The sequence below is a fragment of the Anser anser genome, assembly GCF_964211835.1.
Source record: "Anser anser genome assembly, chromosome: 19".
Classification (NCBI taxonomy): Eukaryota; Metazoa; Chordata; class Aves; order Anseriformes; family Anatidae; genus Anser; species Anser anser.
In genome coordinates this window covers 2,581,698-2,605,616 of record NC_139740.1, presented here as the reverse complement: position 1 = coordinate 2,605,616, position 23,919 = coordinate 2,581,698, and the positions used below count along the sequence as shown (strand labels likewise).

The following is a 23,919-nucleotide window of genomic DNA, read 5'->3' as shown; positions in this document are numbered from 1 at the left end:
ATTCATTCCAATGCTCTGTACCATTGCTGTTGCAAACCTTCGTATTTCTAAGATGGCTTCTTTATCTTCCATCCAGTGTCTCTGGTTCTCATATCTTATGCTATATGAAAATGCTTTCTATGCCCAGAAATCCTTTTTCTTATAATGAACAAGTCACTTCCACAAGAATATTCTCCACAATAAAGAGAAGACATGATGCAGAAACAAACATTTGTATAAGCCTTTGGTGAGAGAGCTGCTCTCTGTGCAAGTAAAGCCATTCTTCAAGTTGAGAACAAGGACCAGGCACGTCTAAAGAAAAACTGACCATGTAATTATCTGCACAATGAAATGAGGATTGCTTTGGGGACCTGTTCAAGAAACACACTTTGAGTGACTGAAAGTGACTTAATAGTGACTCTGTCATGAACAAAGCCTTTCTCTTGTCAGGTCTGACATTTGTACAACCAAAGTGAAGTTGTAGTAACAGATTTAGAAAGATAACGTAAAATATGTATGAAGGTAGTGTTTACATTTGGACCTGTCTGCTAGTAGATGTAAAGTCCTGAAAAGCTGAAGTTTTTAATTGTTTCAGGAAATGGACAAGCCCAGGACTAAAAACCTACTGAAGGATTTCTCACTGAGAAAGTTTACCTACAGAATATAAGCCACTAAAATATAAGAAAGGGAGATGGGAAAGCAGAACAAGCTGGAAGAATAAAAATAGCAGAGGAAAAAATGTCAGAAACTAACAACAACAACAAAAAAATAACACTAAACATAAGAAAGAAAAGTAAAATTTAGAATAAAATTCATTGTTGTACATGAAAGCTCTGTACTATTTGTATCTGTGTTCCAACATGGGCATAGATTGGATTGTATTTTCTGAAAAAAAATGTGTTGCTTTTTTTGGTTCAAATCTAGTTCTTCCCATCTAGCAATGGCATTGTTAGAGAAAACTGCTGAAAGATGTACATGGATGTATGCCATGATAATCGGGTCAGTTGCTTTTTGCCAGATAAGGCACAGCTGTTGTGATAATAACACATAATGGTTGTGAGGTAAAGTGTGTGTGTGTATGTGTGTGTGTACCATCAAGGTCTCTCAAACACATGTACAATGAGACCAGCGCTCACACACTTGCACATAACTACGATTCTAAGAGAGCAAACTCCCATTTGCCATTCAGATAACCTCTCCAGGGAGGTGTATTGTCTTCCTGGAGTGCGTGTCAAAGACATTAGGAAGGCTCGGTCGCAGCTCATTAAACCAGAGGGCTACTATCCTCTTATCATCGCCCTAGTTTCAGTTAGGATAGGGTTAATTTTCCTCCTAGTCGCTGGTAGGGTGCTATGTTTTGGATTAGGATGAGAAGTGTTGATAACACCCTGATGTTTTAGTTGTTGCAGAGCAGTGCTTACACCAAGCCAAGGACTTTTCAGCTTCTCACTCTGTCCTGCCAGCGAGCAGGCTGGGGGTGCAGCAGGAGCTGGAGGGGACAGACCCAGGACAGCTGACCCAAACTGGCCAAAGGGGTATTCCATACCATCTGACGTCATGCTAAACAATATATAGGGGTGGCTGGCCGGGGTGGGGGGACTGACTGCTCAGGGATAGGCTGGGCATCAGTCAGTGGGTGGTGAGCAATTGCATTGTGCATCACTTGTTTCATACACATTATTAGTAGTACTACTATAATAATAATAATAATTATTATTATTATTATTTTCCTGTCTTAATAAACTGTCTTTATCTCAACTCACAGGCTTCACTTTCCCGTTTCTCTTCCCCATCCCAGAGAGGGAGAGGGGAGGGTGAGCGAACGGCTGTGTGGTGTTTAGCTGCCAGCCGGGTTAAACCACAAGAGTCATTCAGGCTGGGTCCCGGGAAGCTGCAACAAGGAAAATGAGTAACATTAAAAAGGACTTTGCATCCCTGGGAAGGATGTTGAAGGGATCGGGGGTGCAGGTAGTGTTCTCATCTGTCCTCCCCATGGGTGACTGGGACCCTGAAAGAAGGGAGAGAATGAGACAGGTAAATGACTGGCTGAGGGGGTGGTGTCTAGACCAAGGCTTGGGTATTTTGATCTTGAGCAGGCCTTTGAGAAGCCAGGTATGTGGGCTGCTGACAGACTTCGACTTGGCAAGTGGGGCACAAGTGTATTGGGGAGCAAGCTCTCTGGACTGATTACCAGGGCTTTAAACTAGGTTTAATGGGGGAAGGGAGGGGAGTTAGATGTGACAGAAGAGGGCTGGGGGATGCTGTCACTGTTGAAGATAGTAGGGAAAAACCTGTGAGTTGTCCCATAGAATCGTCCGAGGGTTCCTCAGAGAAGGCAATGCTCCTGATACCCCATCCGGAATCTTCTTGTGTCCTTCTAGAGGTAACTGTGCTTGCTGCTTCCCTAAAGTGCCTCTATACCAATGTGTGAAGCATGTGAAATAAACAGGATGAGCTGGAGATCTGTGTATGGTCATGGGGCCAGCATCTCATTGCGATCACGGAGACATGGTGAGACAGCTCGCATGACTGGAACGCTGTCATGGAGGGCTATGTCCTCTTTAGAAAATACAGGCTGGGGAAACGAGGTGGGGGGGGAGTTGCCCTCTATGTGAGAGAGCAATTAAAGTGTACCCAGCTCCACCTCGGGGAGGGAGAAGAACGAGTGGAGAGCTTATGGGTGAGAATTAATGGGCGGGCTGGTTTGGGTGACACTGTTGTGGGGGTGTGCTACAGGTCACCAGATCACCTGGAGGAGGTTGATGAGGCCTTCTACAAGCAGCTGGAAGTAGCCTCAGGATCGTGGATGCTGGTTCTCATGGGGGATTTTAATCATCCAGACATCTGTTGGGTAAGCAACTCGGCTAGGCACACAGAGTCCAAACGGTTCCTACAATGCGCTGAAGATAATTTTCTGACGCAAGTGGTAGAGGAGCTGACGAGGTGGGGTGCTTCTGGACCTTGTCCTTACCAACAGGGATGGTCTTGTTAGGGATGTGAAGGTTGGGATGAGCTTGGGATGCAGTGACCATGAGATGGTGGAGTTCAAGTACTTGGTAGAAGTAAGGCAAGAAGAAGGATTGCTACCGCCCAAACTTTGACCTCTTCTGGGACCTGTTTGGGGGTATCCCATGGGCTAGTTTGCTAGAAAGCAAAGGTGCTTGTGAGAGCTGGGCAACATTTAAACAGCACTTCTTCCAAGCTCAGGATCAGTGCATCCCTAAGAGGAGGAAATCAGGGAAGGGGGTAGGAAACCTGCGTGGATGAGCAAAGAGCTCATCAACAAGCTCAAAAGGAAGAATAAGGTCTATGAAATGTGGAAAAAGGGCCTGTGTCATTGGGAAGAGTATTGGAGTGTTGTCAGGGCCTGCAGGGATGCAACAAGAAAGGCTAAAGCCCTCCTGGAGATGAAGCTGGCAAAGTAGATAAAGAATAATAAGAAGGGTTTTTTTAAGGATGTAAACAGTAAAAGGAAGACTAGGGATAATGTGGGTTCCCTGCTGAATAAGGGGGGTGTCCTGGTAACAGGGGACTCTGAGAAGGCGGAGATACTGAATGCCTTCTTTGCTTCAGTCTTTGCTTCAGACACTTCCCCCCAGGACTCCTGGACCCTGGAGGGAGGAGAAAGAGTCTGGGAAATGGAGAAATCTCCTCTGTTTGAGGAGGGAATGGTTTGGGAGCGTCTGAGTGGAATCAATGTACACAAATCCATGGGTCCTGATGGGATGCATCCACGTGTGCTGAGGGAGCTGCACAAGGTGATCGCCAAACCACTCTCTTATCATCTTTGACAGGTCTTGGAAAACAGGAGAGGTGCCTGAAGACTGGAGTATAGCCAATGTCACTCCGGTCTTCAAAAAGGGCAAGAATGAGGATCTAGGAAACTACAGGCCAGTCAGTCTCACCTCTGTCCCTGGAAAGGTGTTGGAACAGCTTGTTCTGGATGCCATCTGCAAGCAATTGGAAGAGAAGAAGGTTATGAGGAGTAGTCAGCATGGGTTCACCAAGGTGAAATCACACTCGACCAACCTCGTTGCCTTCCACGATGACATCACCACCTGGGTAGATGGAGGGAGATAAGTGGATGTCGTCTACCTTGACTTCAGCAAGGCTTTTGATACTGTCTCCCACGACATCCTGATAACAAAGCTGAGTAAGTGTGGGATAGATGAATGGACAGTAAGGTGGGTTGAGAACTGGCTGACTGGCCAAGCTCAGAGGGTGGTGATCGGTGGCGCAGAGTCTGGTTGGAGACCTTTGACATGCGGTGTTCCCCAGGGGTCGGCGTTGGGTCCGGTCTTGTTCAACATAGAATCATAGAATCATAGAATATCCTGAGTTGGAAGGGACCCTTAAGGATCATCAAGTCCAACTCTTGATACCGCACAGGTCTACCCAAAAGTTCAGACCATGGTGGTCTGAACCATGGTTGGTTCAGACCAACATCTTCATCGACGACCTTGATGAGGGAATCCTAAGCAAGTACAACAATGATACAAAGCTGGGAGGAGTGGCCAACATGCCAGAAGGCTATGCTGCCATTCAGCAAGACCTGGACAGGCTGGAGAGCTGGGCAGGAAGAAACCAAATGAGGTTTAACAAAAGCAAGTGGAGAGTCCTGCACCTGGGAAGGAACAACCACATGTATCAGTACAGGCTGGGGGATGACCTGCTGGAAAGGAGCTCTGTGGAGGAGGACCCGGGGATCCTGGTAGACAACAGGTTGGCCATGAGCCAGCAGTGTGCCCTGGCGGCCATGAAGGTCAATGGGATCCTGGCGTGTATTAAAAGGAGCGTGGCCAGCAGGTCAAGGGAGGTGATCCTCCCCCTCTACTCTGCCCTGGTCAGGCCTCACCTGGAGTACTGTATCCAGTTCTGGGCTCCCCGGTACAAAAAAGACAGGAATCTCCTGGAAAGAGTCCAGCAGAGAGCCACAAAGATGATATGGGGCCTGGAGCATCTTCTCTGTGAGGTATGGCTGAGAGACCTGGGTCTGTTCAGCCTTGAGAAAAGAAGACTGAGAGGGGATATTATAGATGTTTACAAATATCTCAAGTGTGGGAGACAGAGGGATGTGGCCAACCTGTTTTCAGTGGTTTGTGGGGACAGAACAAGGGGCAATGGCCACAAAATGGAGCACAGGAAGTTCCGCACTGATATGAGAAGGAACTTCTTCACAGTAAGGGTGACGGAGCACTGGAACAGGCTGCCCAGGGAAGTTGTGGAGTCTTTCTCTGGAGATATTCAAGACCCGTCTAGACGCCTACCTGTGCAACCTGCTCTAGGGAACCTGCTTTGGCAGGGAGGTTGGACCTGATGATCTCTGGAGGTCTCTTTCAACCCCTACAATTCTGTGATTCTCACAAGTGTACTGGAAGTAGATACATGTGTACCTGCTCACCCATGAACACGCAGTGTCTGGGAGGCAATCAACAGAGTGCGCATCAAAGGAGATGTGGACATGTGAGCTGGACATGTCCAGACCTGCCCATAGGGAGAAGGACCCAAGGGCTCCTGGTGTCTTGTCTCACAGACTTCCAAATGCAGCAGGTTTGTGTCCTGCCTCCTCCCCACTGACTACAAAAGGATGCTGGGTAGCAGGCTTAGATATGGCTGTGGGATGTCTGTAAGGCAGATCTAACTCATTTTGCCTCATTCCTTCCACACATTCATGCTTTCATGACTCTTGCACATGCAGAAGCATACCTCTCTCTCTCATCCACATGCCACATGTACTACAGACACGAACCTACAGGCGCAGATTGTGGGTTGCACAAACACGGATGAGGGCTTCATACATGGAGCTGTACACAAACACAGTGGTGCATACTGCAGCAAGTCTGGTACACAAACACACACACACAAATGGGACTCACCCATGCAGTGACATACAGCATGCTTACACACAAAGACACAGTCATACAGATGTGGTTGGGTCTCGTGATTGTTTCGTAAACACACACACAGGTCAGTCTTATGTATAAGTGATTTTTGCACATTCAGGGTAAACCACATACACAAACACACAAAGCTCAGCCTAAGAGTTACATAAACGCCAGTCAGTAACACTCACAACAGTCTCTCGCACACAGGTGTGACAGCAAAAGTGTACGTCTTCATGTAAGGCTAAGTTTTGCACATGTAGCTGTGGGATTCTCATACGTGAATGTGCGTCCCGTAAACACAACACAACAATAGTACAATCACTCAGGTATGTGTATCTTGTGTCTCAGGTACACCCCCCCACACAAGGAGATCTCATGTACGATATGGGCGTCTCACACAAGCCCATCTCCCTCCCCCCCGCCCTCCCCGAGCACGTGGTCAGGCAGCACACCCTTCAATAGGTTGCACATACCTGTATGCATAGGCTTCATACACACATCCCCGTCAGTGTCCATACATGTAGAGGCATGTGTGCATTATGTATGTGTGAGTCACATGTAATGCAATGAGTCAGGTGTGCATTTCTGCGCAGAGCCACATGCACAGGTTCATACACACCTGGGTGCACAAAGACATGCGTGTCTTACACACATGGGAGGCACAGATGTGCTGCAGAGTGAGCCTGGCATGCCCACCCAGAGCAGGTTGTGCACATGGAATGGGAGATCATAACCAAAATACAGACACGTGGTGGTGTCTCATATACAGACACGTGGTGGTGTCTCACATACAGACACATATACAGGAGTGTCACACAGATGAGGGTGTCACCCATATGGTGTACCTCACCTCATGTACATATAGAAGTGTCCCACACATGGGATTCACGCACAACGGGTGTCAGAAGCACACACAGAGTGAGTTGTGCACTCAGCTGAGTTGCACAGACACACCAATGCTTGGGAATGTATGTCACACACACTTGTACATTTCATGTATCCTTGGGTGTGTCACATGGCATCCCTGGCAAGATGGATGTCACCCATGTGGGTGTGTTTCATGAACACGTGGATGGTGTCTCCCACACATGCATGGCCTCTCTCCCAGGTGTCACATACATCTCTCAGACAGTGGCTGTCATACATCGATATCACGTTTCTAATGCACGCAGTATCTTGCGCGCGCGCACACACACACACACACACACACACACACACGGTCTCTCCTACAGAGACAGGGTCACACACACGGTGTCTCTTACAGACGCGCTCGGCGTCACAGAGAGTGCCACGGCCACCCACGCGGTGTTTCTGACTGACACGCACGGCGTCTGTCACGCGGTCTCTCACACACGGTGTCCCGCAGGCACGCGTGTCACGCGGAATGGGTTGCGCACCGCGGGGCCCTCTCCTTCTCCGTCTCCTCCCCCGCCCCCTTTCCCCTCCTCCGCCCCTTCCCTCCCCCTTCTCTCCACCTCATCCCGCTCTCCTCTCCCTTCCCCCTCTTTTAGCCGCCTCCTCTTCCCTCCCCCCCCCCCCGCCTCTCCTCCTCCGCGTCCTGCAAGCCGGTAGCGCCCGGGGCCGCCGGGCGCTGGGGCTTCCCCGCTCTCGCCCGTGCTCGGCGGCCGCCGCGCCCTGGGAGCAGAACGGGGCGGGCGCGGGGCGCGGCCAGTGCGGGCCCTCCCGCAGCCCTGCGCGCCGTGGGGCGGGCGGCGGCGCCCCGAGCGGGCGCTGAGCGACGGCGGGGGCCGGGGCCGCGCGGCGGGCGGCGGGCTGCGGGCTGCGGCGGGGCGCGGCCGCCTGGCTGGCAGCATGTCGGGCTCGCGCTGCCAGACGCTGTACCCCTTCTCCGGGGAGCGGCACCGGCAAGGTCTCCGCTTCGCCGCGGGGGAGCTGATCACGGTGCTGCAGGTGCCGGACGGCGGCTGGTGGGAAGGGCAGAAGGAGGACGGGCTGCGCGGCTGGTTCCCGGCCAGCTACGTGCAGCTTCTGGAGGTAGGAGGAGGGCCGCGAGCTGCGCCGACAGGGCGGCGGGGGAGCGCGGGCAGGGGAGGGGGGAGCGCCGGCGGCCGGGAGGGAGCCGCTCGGCGGGCAGGGCCGGGCCGGGCGGGCCGGGACCCGGAGCGGTCCTGCAGCGGTGCCATCGCCGCTCCGCACTCTGCGCGCCGGGCACTGCCCGGGGCTGAGCCGCTGGCCGGCTGAGCCCCGAACGGCAGCTCGGCTCACTGGGGAGTGCCAGCAGTGCACGGGGCAGACGCACGGCAGCACACCGGCGCTTCCGTCGGGGACCCACCTCGGCATCAGTCAGCCCTGTGCCCAGGGAAGGAAAAGAGCCCTGGCCACCCAAGAGTCGGAGTGTGCTTGGTGCTGATAAGGACCAGAGAAGGAGGAGCCTGCCCAGTCCTGCTGCGGCAGCAAGAACCTTTGGTACCCACAGTTGTAGCCACAGAGTGGCAGAGTTCAGGCTCTACGTTGAGCTGCAGGCTCCTCTGGACACTTCATTCACAATTGCTAAACAGCAGCAGAATTCAGTGGTAGAGGTGATGCAGCTCCTGTTAGTCATGCAGGATGGACCAAATGCTGGGCAACTTCCTCTCCCCTTCCCCATCCCTCTCCCTCTCCTTTTTATTTTTTTTCACTAAACATATCTTGGGTTTATGGTGTGGAAGATTCAGATGTGTCCCTTCTGTTGCCACAGCTCCCCAGCTGGCTGGTGATACCTTGCTGTCAGTATGTGTGGCATTGCCCCAGAGAGCCTCAGAGATCCTCACTCAAAGGTCATAATATTTCCATCAGGATGCTGATCAGCTCATTTAGCGTCTGTGCTCTTCAGGGCCATGACATCTAGGGCACCAGCTGTATTCCCACAGAACTGCTTGCTTCTGAGTTTATTATTTTCTTTCCTTTGGAAACCAGACACAATTTGGGTGTGAAATACACATCCACAAAGAGTGCCTTCACAATCTTGCATTTCTGAAAGTGAATTTTGAAACAACTTGTACCAAAGCAAGAATCTGCTATGAGCCCATCAGCTCTTCCCTTGATGACCATGCCCTGGTTGCCCAGGGAAGCGGTTGAGTCACCATCCGTGGAGGTCTTTAAAAGACGTTTAAATGTAGAGCTTAGTGATATGGTTTAGTGGAGGACTGTTAGTGTTAGGTCAGAGGTTGGACTGGGTGATCTTGGAGGTCTCTTCCAACCTAGATGATTCTGTGTGTGATTCTGTGTGGTGTCATTTGGAACTTAACCTAGGATGTGAGTATGGGTTCCTGCAGTGACAGTGCCGATGTGGTTAGCAGTGCAGGGCTTTGCAAGTCGGCCTCTGTTTGTCGTCCAGATTTCTAAGGAGAAATATATAATTTGCAGGATAGCCTGCTTTGCTTATATGCAAGGAAGACACTATCTGTCCCAGGCTTTTCATGCTCACCTTCTGGGAAATCCAGAGCGTCAGGACACACAGCCCTCAGCAGAACCAGGCCCACCGAGGTGCATGTTTTGTGAGCAGAAGGTTCTTTGTAGTAGGACAATATTTTGCCTGCAAATTTGCAATTGCCTTTCTGATTCTCTGGTCCAAATCAATAAAATATCCCTGGTATTTCAATGAAGTTTCTGTTTCTCATTCTTACCTGGAAGGACAGAAAAGGGGATGCAAAATTTCCACCCTCAATGCTAGAAGAGTGAGGCCAGAGACTTTTCACTGCCGCTGAAGCATTTGGGATTTTTTTTTGCTATAGTTTAGGAGTGTGGGAGTCCTTTTGTTTGTCAGTTTTGCCACCTACAAGATCATTTACTGAGATATGTGAATGTTTGTGGTCTTTTACATTGCCAAATATTTACACATCTAACCAGGAATTTAGACATTGTTTGAGGCAAAGTGTATCATGAGATGAGACAAACTTTGCTCAACAAAGGCAGTGGGAAGTCATACACAACGGTTGGTTTTATATCACCTCCCTCTTTCAAACTCCTCTCTTCCCACTTAATTCTGTGTGTGTTATGCTGTGCTCAGAATGGTGCTTAGAGCTCCCAGTTGTGCCTCTCTGACCCTAGGTTCGGGTATGACTGAAAACTTTGTTGCTGCCTGATGGTCCGTGCAGCCCAAACTCCCGTCTCTTGAATAAACCTTCAGAAGGAAGGTAAGAAAGACGACAAGTGCTGAGAGGTGTTTACTCTGGCATGTTTTCTTTTCCTCCAGAGGTTGTTCCTAATAAGGTCTATGGACCAGTGTTAATAGGTAAAGAATTCATAGAATCATAGAATCATTAGGGTTGGAAAAGACCTCCAAGATCATATGGTCCAACCTTCCCACTACCACCAATATCACCAACTAAACCATGTCCCTAAGCACCACATCCAACCTTTCCTTGAACACCCCCAGGGATGGCAATGCCACCACTTCCCTGGCAACCCATCCCAATGCCTGACTACTCTTTCTGAGAAGAAATGTCACCTAATTTCCAAGGTAAACCTCCCGTGGCACAACTTGATGCCATTCCCTCTAGTCCTATCACTAGTTATCTGCTAGAAGATAATTACTTTTTAGGTAGAAGATAACTACCTTTCAGGTAGTTGTAGAGAGCAATAAAGTCTCCCCTGAGCCTCCTCTTCTCCAGACTAAACAACCCCAGTTCCCTCAGCCGCTCCTCACAGGACTTGTGTTCAAAGCCCTTCACCAGCTTCGTAGCCTTTCTCTGGACACATTCCATGGCCCCGATGTCCTTCTTGTACTGAGGGGCAAGAGCTAATTAACTAAATTTATGGGACCACAGGTAGCTAGCACACATTGCAGTTAAGTGGATGTGTGAGAATGAGAAAATTCTGTTAGTGTGTCACTCTCGTGGCTCTGTGCAAGTAGCCTTTCCCTGATGTTTAGGTGTGTGGTTAGCTTGCTCAAGGACCTGATCTAACTGAAAGACACCACGACAGAAATACCCTCCTTTTCCATTCTCTGATCCAAGCTGCCACTCAACCACATAGACACTGGAACTGGCACCAGGGAGGTGAGGAAAACACACAGCCAGATGGAGCCATGAACATGATTCTCCTTTCAGTACCAACCTGCACTCATGTTGTCTTTGAGTGCTCCAGCCCTGCAGCTTTTGGTAAGGTTCAACACTATGTTGTGAGGTAAATTTTTTAGCTACACACTTCTGTTGAAAGAGGAAGATACAATCCTTCCCTTGGCTCTGCCCTCATTTCCCCATTCCTTGTTGTTCACTCTAGTGGGTACCTGTACTCCTCTCTCTGTAGACCCATAACTCATTACCCTTAAGGATAACTGGCTGAATATTCTGCCACAGCAGTGAATGAACATGGCTAGTGGCATTGTCCAAGGCCAGGGCTGGCAGGGTTTGCCCTGCATGGCACATACTGCTTCTCCTTGCAGCAAAGTCTGTCAGGTGGCTGGCTGCTACCCAAAGGAGATGTCCTTTTTCTGAAGCCTTTGTTACTTTAAGGTTGTCACTGTACACAGATGGGTAAGCTGGATTTTCTCATTCACACTACTTCACATTTACCAACAGTGAAATTTCCCTTAAAGTCTGCTCTTTGTTTTGTTCCTGAGCTGAAAGAGGAAAGGGAGAAAGGAATGAAGGAAAGCAGCTGAAAGGGGAGTCTCTTCTAGGGTTGAGTGGTTAGTTTTTCATCCAGCCTGCAGCATGCAGGTTCCTTCTGAACAAATGAGGAGGAAGGACTGTTCCCAGTGTTAACTCTGACTTGGGAGGAACTGTACTGCATCAGCAGCACCTATCTCTCTTCTTGGCCAGCAGAGCTGTGGAGCTGCCAGTGTTGATCACGAGGAGCGTCTGCATGCTTCTGCATTGCTCTGGCTGTCTTACCCAGGATTTGAGGATAGGTCATGCAGCTCCTCTTTGTATGCTTACTCACACTGAATGGTAGTGCTAGACTCTTGCAATGAAAAATGGGTATCTGTGCCTGGTTGTTAACCAGGACTGGTTTTAATGGCAAATGAGGAGTTGGACAGCTCTGAGAAAACCATGAAGGTGGCCTGTGGGAAACAAACTCCAGTGCTAGAGATGGGCATTCCTGAGGAATGCCTTTGCCTCATGGGTTCTCCTGCTGGCAAAAATGTATTTTCAATTCATTCATCACAGGAGATCAAGGAAAGGACTGAAACTGTAGTAAATGTGACGCAAGAGAGGCAAAGGGAGGTCAAGAGGTTTGGCAGTCTTCGGTTCCTACTACCATGGTTGCTGCAAGCCCGCAGTGGTGGATTAGAAGGAAGTGATGTCTGGGAGGTCCCTGTTATGGCAATGGTAGAAGCAATGAGAGCTGGAGGATGAGTGGAATGTGTGCGGGGGATAATTAGGATAAAAGATGTCTATAAGCTCTGGAGAGGATACAGCTGTAATAGATCAAAAGGGATCCAATGGAAAGCATGTCCTACAAGGAGAAGCTGAGGACACTTAGTTTGTCTAGTTTGGAGAAAAGGAAGCTCAGAGGTGATCTTGTTCTCCGCAAGACTCAGAGGAGGGGAGACGGAGGTGCCAGGCTCTGCTCCCTGGTAACCAATAATAGGATATGAAGGAACGGCTCAAAGCTGTGCCAGGGGAGGTTCAGACTGGATGTTAGGAAAAATTTCTGTATTTTGAAGGTGATCAAAGACTGGAATGGGCTTCCTAGCAAGGTGGTTGATGCCTCATGCTTGTCAGTGTTCAAAAGGCATTTGTATAATGCCCTTAATCATATGTTTCAACTTTTGGTCAGCCCTGAAGTGGTCTGGCAGTTGGCCTTGATGTTTGTAGGTCTCTTCCACAAGAAGAGAACACGGGAAGGGACTAGCTCTGTAATGGGATTCCAGGTGGACTCCTTTAGGCCTGGTCTTTTGGTAGCAGTCAGGGAAGCTGCCTTGGTCTTGTCAGAATTGCTGAGCTGAAACGTATGTCTGGAGATCACCTGGTCCTGCTTCACTGGTGAGGTTCTGAATACATGCAAGGATGGAGACTACACAGCCTTTCTGGGCAATCTCTTGTAGTGTTTATGTTTAAATGTGATTTTCAGTGTTTTAACTTGTGCCCACTGCATCTTGTACTTTCAGTGGATATCAATGAGCAGAGACTGTATCTGGTTTATTTTTTAGTGCCCCACATAGATTTTTATACACATTGATCCCTCTCGAGCCTTCTTTTCTTGAGGCTAAATAGTCCCAGTTCTGTATGACAGATGCTCCAATCCCTTAAACATCATTGTGGCCCTTTGCTGGAGTCTTTCCAGTATGTCCCTGTCTTTCTTGTGCTGGAAAGCCAAGTACTGTTTCTTGCACTGTTGTACTCTTGGAGATAGTAGGTTAATGGAGAAACAGGACCCAGCTTTTTTTTCTCAACAAGAGAATCAGTTCACACCAGAGAAGTCTGAAAAGGTGCTGCTAAATTCATATGGATTAGCTCTGACTGAGCTTGATTTGTGTTCAAGTAACATCCTTCTTCATACTTGAGAGCTTGGGAAAGAGGGATATTGTTGTCTGTGATTCATATCTGATGGAGTAGATATGCCATCAGCTCCAATCTTCACCCTGCCTTTGGTGATTTATAGCTATGAAAGCAACGAGACTTGACAGTCCAGGGACTGTCACCTACTTCTTCTGGCTATTCCCTCATTCTTGTGCACTTTTTTTTTTGGTTTAACCTTTTGACCATTTGAGCAGAACCATGGAGAAACTGTATCAGACTGCTGCACTGTCCTGGTTTCAGCTAGGATAGGGTTAATTTTCCTCCTAGTCGCTGGTAGGTGCTGTTTTGGATTAGGATGAGAAGAGTGTTGATAACACCCTGATGTTTTAATTGTTGCAGAGCAGTGCTTACACTAAGCCAATGACTTTTCAGCTTCTCGCTCTGTCCTGCCAGCGGGCAGTCTGGGGGTGCAGCAGGAGCTGGGAGGGGACAGACCCAGGACAGCTGACCCAAACTGGCCAAAGGGGTATTCCATACCATCTGGCGTCATGCTAAACAATATATAGGGGTGGCTGGCTGAGGTGGGGGGACTGGCTGCTCAGGGACAGGCTGGGCATCAGTCAGCATTGTGCATCACTTGTTTTGTACACATTATTATTATTAGTAGTACTATTATCATTATTATTAGTATTTTCCTTTTCTTTTCTGTCCTAATAAACTGTCTCTATCTCAACCCACAGGCTTCATTTTCCTGATTCTCTCCCCCATTCCAGAGAGGGAGAGGGGAGGGTGAGTGAACGGCTGTGTGGTGCTTAGCTGCCGGCTGGGTTAAACCACAACATGCACTCATGGGGTGAACAATTTTCCTTACCATGCTGATGCAAAAAGGAATCTGTGCAGCTACAGGCCTTGTGTAGTGCTTCAGACCAGCTCCATCACAGCAAACACAGGTGCAGTGCAGGTGGAATGTGGTGTACGATACAGTGAATGACAATTCCAGGATTCCTTTACAGCTGAAAGCAACAAAATACTTCCTAAACAGAGGCTCCTTGCCCCATCTGCATGAGGTATGCTTAGCATGATGATGTGTGTAGACAGGTCTCCGCACAGCTCTAGACCTGAGAGCAATTTAGGACAAGCTTCAAGTGTGTCCCAGTTTGTCATAGCCTGTGTTGGTGCGGGATACCATAAATGTCAAGAAGGAGAAGGTGAGGTTAGAGCTCTGGAGCATGTACTCCAGAAGGTGTTTTGCACTCAGGCCCTCTGGGGGGATGCTGGCTGTTGCATCTGCCTTTTCTAGAGATGTGACTTTTAGAGAGGTGGGGACATGTGTCATTCAGTCACATTTGCAAGTGGTTTGTTTTAAAATCTATTTTGGGTACTGCTTTTTGTGTTTGTGGTTGGCTAGAAATCACTTATATAAGCAGCAGCAGTAGCAACATATGCAAATTTGCTGATAATTGTCAGCAGTTTTTATAGCTTCAGCCATCCCACAGATGTAAGTCTTCATGTGAAGCACAGTTTGTGCTTCCAGCATGGATGGAGGTGGCTCTGGAATCTAACTGAGCTAGCTGGACTGAGTAGGATTGAGAGCTGCCACTGATCTTGTCTGCACTTTCACACTTTACTGGAACCATGTTACATTTTGGAAGGAAAGAATCACGTGTTTTCCCTGATGCGTGGTGCATCTGCAGGCATCGGACAGTATTATGCATTACTTCCACTGCTGTGTAATATTCAGGAGGAAACTCATCTTACCTGTGACACACAGACATGGAAAAGTGCAAACAGCTGAGACAGGAGGTTGTGGCACCTTTATCTGCAGGAAGCATGGCATGGCAGGAACTGCTTTATTCGTTGTACGCAGGTAGTCATGAAAAACAAATATGAAAGGAGTTAATAGAGACGATAATGCTTTTAATTTATTTTATAATGGCAGAGAAATTGTAGAGAATTTCCATGCTGAGATATATCTTGCTGTAAGCTGGTATCATCCAAGGAGACAGTGTGCTTAAGGAGAAATGAGAATCTGCAAGCTGATTAGCAAAGAAAATTCTACTTCATGACAAAATGCAACTTTGAAACATTCCTGTGAAACAGAATTTTGATGAAATCTTTATTCTTAGAGAGAAAAGATTATGTTTTTATTTCGCTTTCTTCAGTTTGATGTTGGAGTGTATTTTGAACAAAAACACCCCAAAACATTTTGTCAGAAGGTTTCCCGCCAGTGCTAGGAATGAGCATTGCTGTAGCCAGTGCTGCAGTGTGGTGGCTGTGCTGCACGTTGCCACAGCGAGGGCTGGTGTGAGCAGCTGCAGGAGCTGTTCTCTGCTGCAGTGGGAGTTACATAATGTGTGTGATACAGCTAGAAGAGAGATGTTGGCAGCTTTTGTAGTAGAGCTTTTACTTGATGACCATACAAATAAGGGTGAGGCTGCGTATGCAAAGTACCTGCCTGTCTCTGAGTACCAGAGGCCTGGGCTTTTTATATGTGGCGTCTATACTTCCTGCATGCGGTGATGGTGCTTTGTTTTCTTAGCAGGTCTTTCTACATCCTTTGGCTTAGTTACCTGACATTCCCTCATTCCTCCGTCTCTCCCCTCAAAAGGTCAACATAAAAAGTCACAGAGAGCAACAAGGACATAGGGTGATATGTGATGATCTTGGGTAATTTGTGGCTGCTATCACTGCTTTTTTTGGAGGGTACTCTGCGGAATAAGTAGTAGTTCTCTTACGTAGTCCTGTGTGATGGGAGAGGAATCTGACCTTTAATTTAGGGTGATAAGGGTGTGAGTGCTGAACCCTTCTGTGGTTATCAAGTGGCTAGCAAGTGAGCATGGCATCATGCTCAAAAAACCCGCACAGTGTTCCGCTTCTGTTGCTTCACACTTAACAGTTAAGTTCCTTGGCTGAGCAAGTGCCAGGCTGGAACTGGTACTCTTGTCTCCTGCTGGCTCTGCCCAGGGATGCCTGTGGTACCTGCTTGTGCTTTCTGACTGCCCTGCTGCCACTGAAAGATGGTGCTGGGGAGAGGCAGTAAGCATGGCTGAAGAGGGGTTGGCATTTCCCCATGTCTAACTCTTCCAGGCAAAGAAAGATAATTTTGGTTCTTCCAGGGCAGGGATGATTCAATTAGCCAGCATGTTTCTGTAGTCAGTGATACATGCAGCTCTGACCACGCAGGCATTTTAGTTTCAAAGTGTCATTTCTGATTTCTGACATCTGTGACTTTCTGTGGCTGTAACTTTTCAGACTTGAAACTTCTGGTCATTGGACCATTGACATTTCCGAAAAACGTGAACAAAACAAAACAATTATTTTCTCATGTTAAAAGAGTAAAGAAATAATGTTTTGTTACCAGAACATTACTTTTTGATCAAGGTTTTTGAGGTATTTTAAAGCCTTGTGAGAATGTGCAGGTCCTAATCCCTAGCTCTTAAGTGTCATCTATTATATGTGTTGTGAAAATTTTCTTTGACTGTCAAAGTTATAGTTAGAATTTAAAAACTGTATAGTACCATAAATACTCAAAAACCTCTGAACGGAAGGGTCTTGTTGATAGGTGTGGGATTTTTGTGAGCTCTTTTGCCCTCTGCACGAAGGGATCATGTAGAAGCTGAACTCATGGATGCTGTGACTGTAGCGTGTGAGAACAATCAAATCTCTTGCCTTGCAGAAATTGCACAGAACAGAAGTTGTAAAAGTGTTTTTCTTTATCCTTTTCTAGAAGATGGAAACAGGTCACAGAAGGCTTATTCCGCTCATGTCTTTCACCCACGGATTACAAAGGGTGTCTGAAACCTCTCACTGCTGATATCTGCCTGGCAGATGTTGAAGATGAAATGAATTGCCACTCACCTGCATTTTAGGGGTGGATATAGAGTGAAGATGAAAAACATAGATCATTTTAAGACTCAGTTAAAGACTGCTTAGTTCACTGAAGAATTCCCTGTTCATACTGTGCTCTGGGACACACATCCTGTGGAAAACCAAGAGATTTCTGTAGTGATAGTCTCGTTTTCTGGTGTGGATGCAAAATGCATGTTCGATGTCCTGAGGGCTGCACTGCAAACAGCATCCACTGAATATATTACACAGTATGTTACACTGAATACTTTTTAAAGGAATAATGGGAATACGTTGGATACTCACTATTTTCTAAAAAGAACTTTATTTTGATTTCCAAATTGGTAAATTCAGCCCTGAAACCAAGACCAGAAGATACTTGCAGATTTGGATTTTTTCTGTTCATTTCACTTTTGCATGTGTGGTGACTGGGTAGAATTAACTGGTCTTTTTAATAACTGGGTTTTTATCCATGGTTGCTTATGTTCCATGGAGCACGTTCTTATCATCAATACACCTTGTTTCTGTGTTTCCAGAGTCTTAAATGTCTGAGTATGTACTAGGGATTTGTTTTCATTCTTTCACTGAATACCGACCCTACGTAAAATCACAAAGATAGGGCATTCTTCTGTTTTGGAGAAGTCCAGTAATAATAGTAACAAACAAGTATGTGATTCTGCAGCATTGCGTATAGTGTCTGTATTTGGAAGCGTTCGGGACTCTTGCAGTTGTTTTCACCATGGCCACATTGTAACTCAGGGCAGCAAGGGTGATACTTCTAATATTCCGTATGTTCATCCAGTTTGTGCCATCAGTGGAGCATGGGGAGCCAGCCTAACGAGGGTAGCAGGCAAGCAGCACTGCTAACTTGTGTCTTAGAATATTTGACATAAGGCACTGATATTTTTGTCCTTGATTTCTGGCACTTCCAGGGAACACTTGTTCTGTGAATTTTTTTCGGAATCCAACATTTATGGGATGTGTCTCACTGTGCGTACATGGTAGATTTGCTGGAAGCCTCCCAAAAGCTTGGGTCTTGTTGTGGTGGCTGATCCCTACTGTGCACATTTCCAGTAATGGTTCAAGGCTCTGCATCTGGGCAGAATTTGCAGACAGAGAAGAAGTACCTGTTGGGGAAATCTGAAAAAAGCGTAATGGACTTGATGGTCCCCATACTGTGCTCTGCACATAGTCATCAGCTTATGTCAGTTTAAAATGTCTTTGGCCATATGTAATTACAAATTGTACTCCCTTGTGTTGGTATGATCCACTTATGATCTAGTGCAGAACAGTGTAAAATCAAGGCCAACAGTTTCTTCAGTTAGTTTTTCAAGAGCGGGGTGCTTCTGCAAGTGTCTCTATTGAAAAATTAAAAAAAAAATAGTTTGGCTGGATTTTTTATTTCATGCCACTGTGTAAACCTTTACTTATTAAGAGGACCTCTTGTAAAGGACTGGTGTGTGGCAGGAAACCTGGGCCATCAGCTGTGCAGATCTGCACTGTATGTGCAGTGTAGGCAGGCAGGCCAAGCCCATGCAGCATGTGGCTGCAGGCAGAGCAGGGGGTTTAGGCATGGGAGTGCACCTCTACAGTGAGAGCCCTTACATACATGCCATACCAGCAAAAGTGCACTTCTGGCTGGTAAAACTTATTCTGGCTGGGAGGCAGGGCAGGCTGTACACCAGGTGCTACAGATTTGACACTGCATGCTGGCTGCCAGAGGACTTTCTCTGTGCACACTGTGGTAACCATTTGGGGGAAGCACTCCTTGTTCCTGCTAGTAATCCAGTTTTCCACATCACTCTATCAAAATAGCTTTTGTATTAGTCTAGTACATTTGTGGTTAGCCTTTTTGCTGGTAAACTCTTAAAGGAGGATGCCATGGGTTACTCAAGAACTATCACTCTGTATTTTGTAGAACATATACAGCAGTGGAACAGGCCAGCACCTTTTAACATATGCCTTTCTTAATGCTTGGAAACAGCCTATGTTGCTGGTATGGGCCCCTTTGCAATGAATCTAGGCTGACTGACAGGTGGCTTTCAGAGACCTTTGGTCTCTGATCTTTGAACTCCTAGGCAGGTGCAGACCCAGAGGTCAAAAATATTTCCTTGGCATTTTTGGACAGCTGTCAGGCACTTTGTCCTGTATTTGGTAAGAACAGACTCTTTGCAGATTCTTCTTGAGCCACAGATACTTGCACTGTGATGCTGACAGCAAAAGCACTGTAGCCTTCTAGTGCTGGTCTGGGCACCAAATTTCTTTACTGCACGTATCTCCCAGGGCTTTCCCAGCCCAATGACAACTTTAAATAGCCCTTTGCACCTTTGCTGCTGCAGTTTCCAGGGTGTCTGGTGGAAACGGAATACATTCAACATCAGTTGTTTTGTCTTGTATCGCTATGTGTACACCTATTGATCAGTTCCATGCCTTTTTCTTTTGCTCTGTGTTATCTTTTTCCATGGGGAAAAAGAAAGCTCAATGAAAGGTAATTAAAACTTAAAAGTTTGTGAAGACCTGTGATGGTCAAGATGTGGAAGGAAGACGTGAGTGAGCTTTCCACGGCATTACCACAGAGTGCCTGCTCCCAGGTAAGGAAAACATGCAGCTGATCTGAAAGCTGCAGGGGGACTTCCTGGCCCAGCTGCAACCTCACTTGCCTCTCCTACATCAAATGCAGAGCTAGACAGCATTGCTAGTAAGAGTGCTGCTAGAAGACGGGTGATGCTGCAAGGTACATTACATATAAAAATGTGGAAGCTGCCTCTGGGCTGTACGCCTCACATGCAATTGTTAAGTTATCCCATTAGCACTGCATCTTAGCCTTGGAAGTGTCCTCTCACACTCAATGAGTCCAGGAATGGATAAAAGGGAGAAAAGCTTGAGAGTGAGGAGGGAGGCACATCACAACATAATTAAGAGTCCCAAGCTGGTTTTACTTTTTCCCATATTTGTCCCTATCCTTTATTTAAAACTCTTGTAAATATTCCTTACATTTCAGAGACACGTCTGTTAACTCAGAGTTACATTTCATCTCTTACTAAGCCTACTTTGTGCTTTCTGGCATTTCAGCATTGCTCATTGCCTCTGTTAGCCTTCTTACACTGATTCAATCAGAGACATGATCAAGCAGTGCTGGAACTGTTAAGGAAAAAGCAGTAATTGAATGGAAAGCAAGAATGAAGTTAAAATGAGGCTTCTACTCTCACGAGAGCACACGGTGCTGCCAAAGGACCAGCTTCTGTGGAAGAGGGAGAAGCAAGGATCTTTGAGCTGATGGACACTGTTTGGAACAGGAATTATGTGTGTAGGACTCCAGTTATTACTCCCGTATATAATACTTAGCATTTCTCACTAGTGTAGTTTGCTTGCTATGATGTTACTTCTTTATTGTACTTATCAAAGTTCTTCAGGCTTTTGACTGGAGTAGCTTCATGTATCACTTGCAAATATTTACAACACACTTCTCACTCTCCTTTTCTTGAATTAGTTGAGAAATTAGCTGCATCATCAGACCTTTGTGGTTCCATTGCTAGACTTTTGAGTTAAGAAGACTACCTCTTCTTTTTTTCTGCTCCTTGCTCTCTGGCTTATCAATTTTTTATTTTGCACAGTAGTTTTCTTGCTCCTTGACTGCTTCTTTTCTTCTGAAAGTTTCACAGAAGGAATGAATTTTCACAAGCATACTTCTGATAGGTGGTCTAACAGAAGATGCCGGCTCTCCCAAGAGTACCTAACAGATAGTCTTATGCCATCATGGCTATAACATTACTATCAAGCATATTCTTTCATTCTGCTTTTTTTATTCTGATAATGTATAGGCACTTTCAGAATGTTCTTTTAAATTGACTGGTTGGATCTGCTTTGTTTTCCTGATCCTTTCTAATTCACTTATTTAGCGCTTCATTCAGCTTTCCAAAACAAAATTCTGCAGTTGCTGTGTGCTCACGTGCTCCTCCTCCTTGAGCCAAATGCCACAAAGCCACAAAGTCAGATCTACAATGATAATCTGATGTATGACAAAAGTAGTTGCAAAGGAAACTTCCTTCAGTTGCTGTAGAGGTGAGACTTGGCTGTAGAACAGGAAGCGTCACAAGCTGTCAAGGTTCTGGTAGTGGGGGTGAAGGAATAATTAGCATGGAAGAGTTTGGGAGAAAGAATGGAGATGCAGAGTAACAGAGGTTGCAGGGGGGTGACAAAGAACGAAGGATTAAAACAGTTTGAATTTGATAACGGTATGGCAACATGCCGTGCAGAAATTGCACAGAAGAGGAATTATATTTCCAAGGGGCAGGCAAATGCTTAACTTGGAAAACAATAGCTAGAAACTGGATTGATGAATGTAGTGTATTCTGCAGTCCCAGAGAAATCTGTGTCCTGTCTGCAGAATTCTGTTTAAAAATCCTGCTGAGGGCTGTGTGTGTAGCACATGGCTGAGTAGTTCCAGCACTGCCCTTGTAATGAGCTGCCTGAGCAGCAGATTTGCTTCTCCTCTGCCAGCTGCTGTATAATAGGGCTAATTCATTACCCAAGGCCAAGTAATCACTCTCAATAGCTAGATTTAAAGGAGAGCCTATGACTTATCTCATTGTGCTGTGAACTGATGATTATCACAATGATATCTGGCACCAAATGAAGACCGGAGTTGAACTGCAGTGTGTTACGGGATGAAGAATGGAACTTCAGGTATTTCCAAAATGAAATCATATTTAAATGATCTATGGGTCCTTTTTGGAATATCGTTTTGAAATGAAACTGAGTTTGTGTCGGCTCCCATCTCAGCTGCATTGCCCCAGGGTTTGCTGGATTCCCGCACTCTTGCTTCCTCCTCTGCCCCTAACCAGCAGGATTTACCAAGTCTGAAAATGGATCATTGGTGAGGTACAAAGCCCTCCCTCAGTGCTGGCCAGAGACATTATTATGGTCTCTACCTCAGCTAACTGGGTTCTTCTGGTGTATGTCTTCATGGCTGTGCTAGAAGCTGGTGGGTAGCTGGTGAAAATCACCATTCCCAGCATCCTGTGATTGCTGTAGCTGTCCAGTGTATACGAAGCAGGGTGCTGCACAGCTTGTCACTGGAGGAGGTAGGAGACAACATGGCATCTTCCAACATCTCTCTCATTTATGACCACCTGTTCTGGCATCTTCTCATCTTTGAGGTGGGACCTGACATGTCTCAGATGTGGGAATCTCTGCTGGAGCATGACAGGAGATCTTCTGACCATATCGGAGCACCATAAACAGGAAATGCACAGCTAAAAACAACCTACTGACTGCAAGCAGTCTGTGAAAGGTGAAAGAAGCTGAGGGCTCAGCTGCTACACTCACTGTGACTCAGGGAAATTTATGTGAAGTACGTACTCACTGAAAGCTACAATTTTTGCAGTACTTTTTCCTCTAGTAGGCTGGAGAACTTGATCACAGAGGTCCATTCAGTGATGCCCGGCAAAGTTCTTCACATCACAGCCTCATAGGCTTGCACCTGTGCACTGCTCCTTCTGGGTGTCCAAGTGAGTACCACTCCAGTATGACCAGTATGAGCAGGGGAACTGCCACCTTCCATGTGGCCATGACCCAGTGTTGCCCAGGCTCCCTTCTCCAGGCCAAGAGCTGCTCCACACATGTCTTCTGGGTTGAGAGAGTGTTAGTTTACAGCCACGTGGAGATCATTTCAGATACTCAGATCACCTTGTTAGATCATTCCAATGGGTGTCATATGGGAAGCTGCCCCCATCTTGGCAGTTCTGTCCTGCTGGTTGTCGATTTGCCAGCAGACAGGTTATGTGGAGAGCTGGGCTGGCTCAGGCAGCAGGTGGATTCTGCCATAGCCTCAGCTGTACAGAGCTCTTCTCGGGAAGGGTTGTTCTTCGTCCCCATTTTCTTTTATTTTGGTTGACCTCAGTGGACTCTGCATGAGTCTTGGAGTCTCTGAAGCCAATGTGTCTTTCTTGTTTCTGAGAGTTAAATATGAATAGGCCTGTTCTTGCTGTCTTTCAGTTTTCCTGCAGTACTGGAGGAGGTGCTGGTGCTGACATGAACAGGTGATCAGGGAGGGCCAACTGAGGGCCATGCACTGGGTCTTGCGCAAAGCAGCAGTTCCTCAACCATATGCTTGCATCTGAAAAAATGGTGATTTTTGGAACATAGGTAATGCGGCTGGCTGGCTGTATTAAATGGAGTGGCTTTTTGTTGGGCAAGTTATGGATCTCTGGAAATTGTTCTTTTGGGACATTAGGATCAGAAGTTCTAGTTGCTTTGCTTGAAGTGATGGAGGATCCAGTGTTTGCTTGTGATTAGAGGGGAGAAAGTTTAAAAGTCTCTTTTCCCCTCCTGATGGAAGGGAAGTGCTTTGGGGAAGTTGATTCGAATTGCTGTGCCCGGGCTCTTCCCTTGCTGTGGTGGGATGGAAGGTTTCCTCCTCACCTATCCTCATGCAATCTTCTGCTGTTTTTTTTGTTTGTTTTTTTTTTTCCTCTTAAAACTTCATGCTTTACCCTCCATGCATCTTTTCCTCCAGTGCTGAGAAAACTTAAGGAAAGAGCTGTAGCACCTTCATCATTCCCCAAAAGCTGTTGTGCCCTGAAAAAAAAAAAGTACTAAAGCTGTACCGGGTACTCTGATGCCAGCTTTCCAGCTACATTCCACTGGGCGTACTAACTCATAGCCTCTGCCAGCAGTGTTTTCAACGCTGTCTTTATGCCTTCTTTGTTGCGTAGGTGAGCCAACTGGAGAGCAAGGTCAGGCAGGAGGTGCAGGTGATATCAACAGACAGCCTTATTTTCCACCATTTAGGGGCCAGT

General features: G+C 46.9%; 1 protein-coding gene across 3 annotated transcripts in view; it reads left to right on the top strand.

The window, feature by feature from the left end:
* The first annotated feature begins 7,411 nt into the window (after positions 1-7,411).
* GAS7 (growth arrest specific 7) overlaps positions 7,412-23,919 on the top strand; it is a 112,712-nt gene continuing 96,204 nt past the window's right edge. Inside the window, exons 1-2 of one of the 3 annotated variants that reach the window (XM_083805223.1) lie at positions 7,412-7,535; positions 7,676-7,859. In XM_083805223.1, coding sequence (XP_083661349.1) covers positions 7,677-7,859 — 183 coding nt within the window. In that variant the 5' untranslated portion in view covers positions 7,412-7,535; position 7,676. Of the gene's footprint in view, positions 7,536-7,565; positions 7,860-23,919 lie in introns of those variants that run through there. The other 2 variants (XM_083805225.1, XM_083805224.1) reach the window with 2 other exon arrangements.